This window comes from Pituophis catenifer, unplaced genomic scaffold (assembly GCF_029215685.1).
Source record: "Pituophis catenifer annectens isolate HBS135680 unplaced genomic scaffold, rPitCat1.0.hap2 SCAF_2, whole genome shotgun sequence".
NCBI classification, from domain to species: domain Eukaryota; kingdom Metazoa; phylum Chordata; class Lepidosauria; order Squamata; family Colubridae; genus Pituophis; species Pituophis catenifer.
Genome location: NW_027256882.1, coordinates 35,340,457 through 35,348,858, shown reverse-complemented (window position 1 = coordinate 35,348,858; position 8,402 = coordinate 35,340,457). Strand labels below are relative to the sequence as shown.

At 42.2% G+C, this 8,402-nt stretch overlaps 1 protein-coding gene across 1 annotated transcript; it reads left to right on the top strand.

Annotated features, from left to right (window-relative positions):
* The first annotated feature begins 224 nt into the window (after window positions 1-224).
* Window positions 225-6,702, top strand: LOC139309345 (TNF receptor-associated factor 2-like). Its single transcript, XM_070933404.1, has 5 exons — window positions 225-376; window positions 2,414-2,471; window positions 3,427-3,525; window positions 4,510-4,629; window positions 5,770-6,702. The coding sequence occupies exons 1-5, from the start codon at window positions 225-227 to the stop codon at window positions 6,448-6,450; spliced, it is 1,110 nt and encodes a 369-aa protein (XP_070789505.1). The 3' UTR covers window positions 6,451-6,702.
* The last annotated feature ends 1,700 nt before the right edge of the window (window positions 6,703-8,402 follow it).

Here is an 8,402-nt window from a genome sequence, read left to right as displayed (position 1 = left end):
CCGCCGCCTATAAAGACTCTCCACCCGCCTGGCTGCCGGCGGAGTCAGCTTACGAAGCGGAACGGAAGAGTGGAAAGGGATATAGATAGAAAGATAGATTGATAGATAGATCTATTTGATTGATTGATTGATTGATTGATTGACGGACGGATCGACGGGCGGGGCAGATCGATCCGGAGACCAACTTGGGAAACTTCGCCTGGAGGGACCAGCTCGGCTCGTGGATGATGGGAAAGCTCCGCGGCTCCGTGATGCCCATGGATCCTCTGGGCAAAGTCGGACTCCTGTGCCAAGCGTGCGGGTTCCTCTTGACCAACCCGCAACAGGCGGAATGCGGGCATCGCTACTGCCGGAGATGTGTGAAAGGGCTCTTCAGGTGAGGGGCAAGGAGGATCTTCGGGGCAGGGGTGGGTGGGTGAGAAGGCAGGGAGAATCGCGACCTGGGGGTGCCCGTTTCCCTCCCCCTTCTCCATTCAGGCTTCCGGACTACGAGCCCCATCATGCTCAGCCAGAACTCGAAAGGGTCCGGCGTGCGGGCGGAGAAGGCTGAAAATTGTACTGGAACTAAGTCCGTGTGGGGGGAGGTGGGGGGGGCGTGTAAAGGAAAATCGACTTTTTTGTACATCTGGATTTGCCGGTTGGGTTGTGTGTTGTGTTCCTGGGGACACAAATTTGTGACACGGGTTTTCTGACTTGGCGAGTTGAGGGTTAGACTTAGATCGGCGTTTCTCAACCGTGGCAGCTTGAATTCCCAGAATATTTGCTCTTCTTACCGGTAATAATTTGGCAGAAAAGCCCTTTTTGGTTCCAAGGGGGAAAATCTTTGCCTCCTTTTCTTATTGGTAGCTAAGATAGATAGATAGATAGAGAGAGAGAGAGAGAGAGAGAGACCCACAAGCTCAAGAGTGATTGATTGGTTATGTGATAGACAGACAGACAGACAGACAGAACCCCCAAGCTCAAGAGTGATTGATTGGTTATGTGATAGACAGACAGACAGACAGAACCCCCAAGCTCAAGAGTGATTGATTGGTTATGTGATAGACAGACAGACAGACAGAACCCCAGACAGAACCCCCAAGCTCAAGAGTGATTGATTGGTTATGTGATAGACAGACAGACAGACAGACAGAACCCCCAAGCTCAAGAGTGATTGATTGGTTATGTGATAGACAGACAGACAGACAGAACCCCCAAGCTCAAGAGTGATTGATTGGTTATGTGATAGACAGACAGACAGACAGAACCCCCAAGCTCAAGAGTGATTGATTGGTTATGTGATAGACAGACAGACAGACAGAACCCCAGACAGAACCCCCAAGCTCAAGAGTGATTGATTGGTTATGTGCCATCAAGTCGTTTGGCATTTCTATGGCTCACAAAGATAGATTTTTCTCAGGACGGTATTTGGTTCTGATCTTAATAGGGACTGAGGACTTGTCAGCCACCCTTTCTCTGGATTGGAATGAATTGTGAATTAAGTTCTTATTTTGCTTTTTTTTTTTTTTTTAATTTCAGGCATCTGCCTGCTTAATACATACTTTTTCACCAGATTTCGGGCTAAGTTCCTTAATTAATTACTACCTTAATTAGTTCTATATTCATAATAATTATTACATCATAATTATTAATGATGTAATAAATATGTAATTATAATTATAACAATTAGCCGAGGTGGTGCAGTGGTTAGAGTGCTGTACTGCAGCTACTTCAGCTGACTGCTAGTTCAGCAGATCAGCGGATCAAATCTCACGGTTGACTCAGCCTTCCATCCTTCCGAGGTGGGTAAAATGAGGACCCAGATTGTTAGGGGGCAATATGCTATTTAGTATACTGTCTTTGGTGTAAGCCGCCCAGAGTCCTCGGAGAGTGGACGGCATAGAAATACGACTAATAAAATAAATTAATAAAATAAATTACAGTACGATCTATGTTCCAATTCCCCTATGTTTTTTAGGTTATCCCCATGTGGTATTTATAGATTCTGTATTTTCATAATCTGTATTACATTTCAAATATAAATATAAAAATACAGAATCTATAAAAACAGCTCTCTCCTGTTCTGTATTCAAATGCCCTGTTAGTTTTTAATTTGACAAATGAACGAGGTTTTCCTCAGAATTCTGCCCTGCTGTTGGGTTTTATTGCTGGATGCCTTGAGCACTGTTTTTTATTTTCCTGGTTAAGGAGGGACAGACCTAAAATGAAATGGATTTGATTAATCAAATCACAAAATGGAGTTATATTGCCTAACTATAAAAGGAAGAGCCAAAGGATAAGTGGAATGAAGGACGTGTTGAAGGATGGAAGCAGCAGGTGATTGGAAGGGTTCTGTGTGGGACAAGAGTCCTTTCAAAATGTATTGTTGTTAGATTTTCACTCAGTTCACCTTTTCCTTTCTTTTCTTCCTCAGGGACCCAGAGAGAATAGTCTCCTGCCTTACGTGTAAGAAGGTCTTGCATCTCAAAGAGGTGAGTTTCAACACAATTGTCCTCAGACCTGAACAACCTTAAAAGTTGCCAAGGTTGGAGACCCCTGTTCTAGAGAATTCTTTCTCCCTTGGAAATTAGTGTAGCCTTGTAAAGTCAGAAAACGTAGTGGGGTTAGAAGGGCTGGTGGTTTGTTCTAGCAGGGTTGGGGTTCTCCTGATGTTCTCAAAAATGTGCTCCACAAGGCATGAGTGCACCTCCATTGCTAAGCCAAAAGAAGTCATATGATTGATTCGCATAATGGAGGTTCCATCTAGTGGCGGGAGAGGAATTGTATCTTAAAAGATAGGCTGTGGGGTGGACAAAAGCCGGACCAAAGTGAAACTTCACTACCCATGGCAGAAGATACACCACCACCACAGAGTTTAGAATTCAAGTCATGTATATCAGGAGACTCCAACCTTGGCAACTTTAAGACTTGTGGACTTCAACTCCCAGAATTCCTCAGCCAGCAAAGTTGGCTTTGCTAGCTGAGGATTTCTGGGAGATGAAGTCCACAAGTCTTAAAGTTGCCAATGTTGGAGACCCTTGAGCTGTATGGCGTTCACCCTTTTCTGTAAGATCTTCCCACTAAATGTCTATGGAGAATCTCAGGTCTAGGTCCTAAATGTGCTTTTTCAAGAGGCAACTGAACTTTCTTGTTTTTCTTTGAAGACGTTTCGCTTCTCGTCCAAGAAGCTTCTTCAGCTCTGACTGGATGAAGAAACTTCTTGGATGAGAAGTGAAACGTCTTCAAAGAAAAATAAGGAAGTTGCCTTTGGGACATCTTGCCATTAATTCTCAGGATCTACTGTCTGGCATTATTATCTCAGTCCACCTAATGGTAGAGATCATCCTATTGGTGGAAGTTGGTGTTAGAAGGGAGGGTATGGATTTAATGTTACCATGATCAACTCTTATCATTGTCATCTGACTTCTTGAATCTTTCACTTTTCAGTTCCATAGTGACAGAGCAGCAGAGAACGACGCTCTCGACACACAGATCGCCTGCCCAAATTTTGACTGCAGGTGGACGGGAACTCTGAAATCATACCAGGTATTTTCAATGAACATAGTCCCTTTTCATTGCTTTTCAGTCAGCCCTCAAGTTCACTGTTAAAAATATATATTAATATCTCATTAAGATTTAATGTGATACTAGTTATGAACTGGTCCATAAGCGTGGATGGCAATTTTCATAATTAATACTACTACTAATATCATGAAAAATATTGGTAATAAAACCCCAACAGTTCAGATTCAGGTTCAGATTCAGAATAGAGCTAGAAAGGACCTTGGAGGTCATCTAGTCCAACCCCCTGCCCAAGCGAGAGAGCCTATATCATTCATTTCAGACAAGGGGCTATCCAGTCTCTTCTTTAAAATCTCCAGTGATGAAGCACCCACAATTTCTGAAGGGAAAGCTGTTCTATTGGTTAATTGTTCTCACTTTTAGGAAGTTTCTCCTTAATTCCAGCTTGCTTCTCTCCTTGATTAGTTTCCATCCATTGTTTCCTGTCCTACCTTCTGGTGCTTTGGAAAATAGTTTGATCCCCTCTTCTTTGTGGCAGCCCCTTAGATATTAGAAGACTGCTATCATGTTCCTCCTAGTCCTTCTTTCCTCTAGACTAGCCATACCCAAATCCAGCAACCATTCTTCATATGTTTTAAATGAAGTTAATGGTTAAATGAAATATTTCCTGGATTAAAAATAAAAAATCCATATCTTCCTTGAGGAAAGGGCTAGAACTATGTGACAATTTATGAAAGAAAGACTGGGAAATGTGTATCCCAGATACAAGCTGATGTATTGTTGTTATGAGGGCATTAGACTAGCAATACCTAAAAAAGGGCTTATCTGGCTACTAATGTACAACTCCCTGGAATCTTTGTCAGAAGAAAGCCGTGTGAGTTAAAAACTTTAAAATGCGTCATGGACTTGGAAGCTTTTAGAACTTCTCAATCTGGTTTATGTGTCAGAGTCGTGATCAAGTGTCAAAAACCCTAGTTTGAACCATGCTGTCCCGATTTTTAATTTTAGGAGCATTTATGCCTCCCTGAGGCACCTATCGGAACTACAAAAAATGCCACTTTGATTCCTGAAGACCAAAATGAGAATAAAGAGAAGGAAGCACACTGGAGCGTCACTGCCCCTATTATGGTAAGTTACTGAATAAACTTTGAAAGCCTAATTCTTTACCCATGCATCGTTCAGTGGTCAATTTTAAATGATCATTCCCGGAAGGGCATAAATACCAATTTAAATGGTTTTATGAAGGCTTTGGACACATTTATGGAGAATGAGAATTCACGGAGCATCAGAGGAACCAGATCAGGGGTCATGTACCTTCTAGTCCAGGGGTCTGCAACCTTAAACACTCAAAGAGCCATTTGGACCCGTTTCCCACAGAAAAGAAAACACAGGGAGCCACAAAACCTGACTATTTCTTGAGCGGCCACAAAACTAGCATATGTAGTTGAATTAAACATTCTGTTTTCTTCTGAAACTTTTCTTTTCTTGGATTTATTCATGGTTGGCCCACCAGGAGTCGAAAAGCTCAATAAATTGCATGCCTACCGGTGTCGCACATTGGCAGTTGTGACGCATATTTTGAGTGACAGGGAGCCACAGAAGAGGGGTGAAAGAGCCACATGTGGTTCCAGAGCCGCAGGTTGCTGACCCCTGTTCTAATCTATTGCCTGAATCATGGAGAGATCTTAAATATCAGTTGCTGGGAAGCAACAATACAAGAGGCCATAGCCTCAAGCCTATGGACTCTTGTCATTTATTTATTTTTTTGAGTTAAAAATGCATCTGGTTGGCCACTATATGGACCCTTCATATAGTCTTAAGATGCCACTAGGTTCCAAAGAGAACCTAGGCAATTGTAGAAAGAAGAACTGAAAGATTGAAGAAGAGAACTTTGAGGAACCTCAAGAGAAAATGGGGTTTTTCAATCAAAACATGGAAGCGCGACATGAACAAATGTCACTCATAATGTAATGCTTAGAGAAAGGGTGATTTTATTGTAAGGTCCTATGAATTTAGAAACTTCATGAGGTAATGTTTAGAGAAAGGATGATTTTATTGTAAAGTCCTATGAATTTAGAAACTTCATGAGGTAATGCTTAGAGAAAGGGTGTTTTTTTATTGTAAGGTCCTGTTGATTTAGAACCTATGAGCAAAGAGGAAAACAGTAGCACTTTTGAGAACAGTGGTATGGGGAGAGAGAACTGACTTGATTTTGTGCCTCCAATTTTGGGCTTTTTCCTGATGTGAGCTTATCTTCTCCTTCTCTAGGGTGGTCCTTCACTGAACATCGAAGCTGTCCAGCTGCGTATGGAGGCAATGGAGCTGATGGTTGCATCTTTGCGCCGGCAGCTGAATCAGCAGGTCTCCAATGTGAAAACGCTCCAACACTGCTGTTCCCAGTATGAGGAGTTGCTCAAAATTTCTCAGGAAACACGTAACAACCCTCATGGAACCAAAGGTTGTGTACCATCTACTCAAGAGCTGGCCAGCACTGATGGAATCTTGATTTGGAAAGTAGAGAATTTCTCCAAACTCCTGAAGGATGCCAAAAGTGGGAAAAGGAATTCCATCTTCTCTCCGGCTTTCGCCACCCATCCTTTCGGATACCGCCTCTACGTCCGACTGTACCCTGATGGAGATGGTGTAGGCAAAGGTGGCCATCTTTCACTCTTCCTGGCTTTGGCCAAAGGGCCTTATGATGACATTCTGCCTTGGCCTTTCCGACAGAAGGTCACCTTCTCTCTCTTGGATCCCACACGAAAGAAGTCGCCTCTGATGGAGACCTTCCTCCCAGATCCCCAAAGCACCTCTTTCCAGCAACCTCACCAGAAACTCAATGTGGCCAGTGGAAGCCCTCTATTTGCCAGCCATACTGAGATTCCCAGCTACCTCAAAGATGACACGCTCTTCCTCAAAATAGTGGTGGATTTGACAGGGATAGACATTTAATCAGCGGTGGGATTCACTTACCTTCCCTACCGGTTCGCAAATGTGAGCTTTCATGTGGCCTTCTGCGCATGTGCAGTGCTCGCATATTACATCCGGGCAGGTGGGCGGAGCCTCCTGCAGTCGCCGCTACTGGTTCACCCGATCTGGAGAGAACCGGCTGAATCCCACCACTGCATTTAATGCTGGAAAGAGATGGAGAGATTTCTATGGTGAACTTATGCCGCATTTCCATCACTTTTGATACTTCAATTTTTTAAAAAAATCAAATCTTTTTTTTTTCTTCACTATTACCCAACTGTGTCAACCACAATTTCTGTTTCAAAACAGATCATCAACTGCTTCTCAGGGTCATCTAAAACCTGCTTGTTGTTTTGGCTTGAAATCACGGGAAATTGATCTTTCATTATCCTCAGACTGAGGTTGGACATCCACTAAACCAGGGATTGGCAACCCGTGGCTCTGGAGCCACATGTGGCTCTTTCATCCTTCTGCTGCGGCTCCCTGTTGCTGGTCGGCTCCACAATTGATAGGGCTTTCGGTTAGGACAGGTAGAGGAAAAAGGAGGCCAAGCTAGGAGGAGACTCTATGGTGGGGGAACCGGACTTCCGGTTGGCTCCAGAATCGAACAGGAACCGGGGTTTCCGGTTCGGACCTTTGTGGCTCTTTGAGTGTTTAAGGTTGCCTCCCCTACACTAAACATTACAACCTTTATGGGATTTTAATGGCCAGCTATTGGAGAATGTCTGTTAAATGCAGAGAACTGTGGGATATGTTTTTCAGTGGTCCAGGATGTCAAATGCCTTCCTATAAATATCCAATCCTGAGTAATAACTACTATATTTATCTGGGCGGGGAGAAAACCCAGCTTCCTCCAGATCAGAGCATTACCATGGGACAGTTGTAAATTGATAAGCCAGGAAGATCAATTTTTGCTTAACTGTTAACCTGTGATGTGGCAATCCAAGGACATGTTTCTTACGGACAAAGTAGAATAATATGTAAACAAATATATATGTCCAAAGTGCAGATGTTCAGCTGTCTTACTACATTGCTTTCAGTTTGTTAAAAATACACATTTGGCATAAAATGACGAAGCAGAAAAGTTTTCCACTGATGACTCTTTGTGATAAGTTATTATGTATGGGAATTACAACACAAAACAGGATGTTTGCCGTGGTATATTATTACATGTGTATGTGTGCATTTGGGGAGTGTTTCCCTATTAAATATTAGCATGGATTGAAGGAAGCTGATTGTTTTAAAACACCAATTTTAATTGTTAATTATATCCATCACACTATTTATGGAAAAGGGACTTTGCAATAACAACTAAGGATTTTAGGATGTACATCCTTAGTCTTGACATTTTTTTTCTACCTCGCATTATTATTTATTATCAACTCTGGTATTTATTATGTAAGACTACCTGTGTATTGATATGCAAATAAAACATATTTATACGATTGATGAAAAGTATTTTATGTTTATTATAGAAGAAAATAATGTAAAGACAGCAGCAAACTGATGTTTGATTTCGCTTTTCTACTAAGACTTAAATCATGATTTTTCTTTAACGTGGTTCTTGGGTAATTGTTAAATAGAGAGGATGTCCAATCATCCAGTGATTCATATCTTACTGTGGGAAATTTAGAGCCATTAGTTCTAGCCTGTTATGTGGGGTGGAAAAAAGGCAGATTTCCTGGCTTAATCTGGTAGGACCAGGGGTGAATTGCTACTGGTTCGGGCCGGTTCACCTAAACCGGTAGTTTAAAAATGCTTTAAAAAAGTAAAAAAAAAGTTCCAACGATCGCGTGGCATAGCTGATTGTCACAGCTGATCGTCAGAACTTTTTTAAAACTTTTTTTAATTAAAAAATGCTTTAAAAAAGTTAAAAAAAGGTTCCAACTATCACGTGGCACAGCTGATTGTCACAGCTGATTGTCACAGCTGAT

Coding starts and splice junctions, on each gene's coding strand:
- LOC139309345 (XM_070933404.1), top strand. CDS start 225: ATGATGGGAAAGCTCCGCGGCTCCGTGATGCCCATGGATCCTCTGGGC. Junction 2,472..3,426: donor AGGTCTTGCATCTCAAAGAG/GTGAGTTTCAAC, acceptor TTCACTTTTCAG/TTCCATAGTGACAGAGCAGC. Junction 3,526..4,509: donor GAACTCTGAAATCATACCAG/GTATTTTCAATG, acceptor TTTTAATTTTAG/GAGCATTTATGCCTCCCTGA.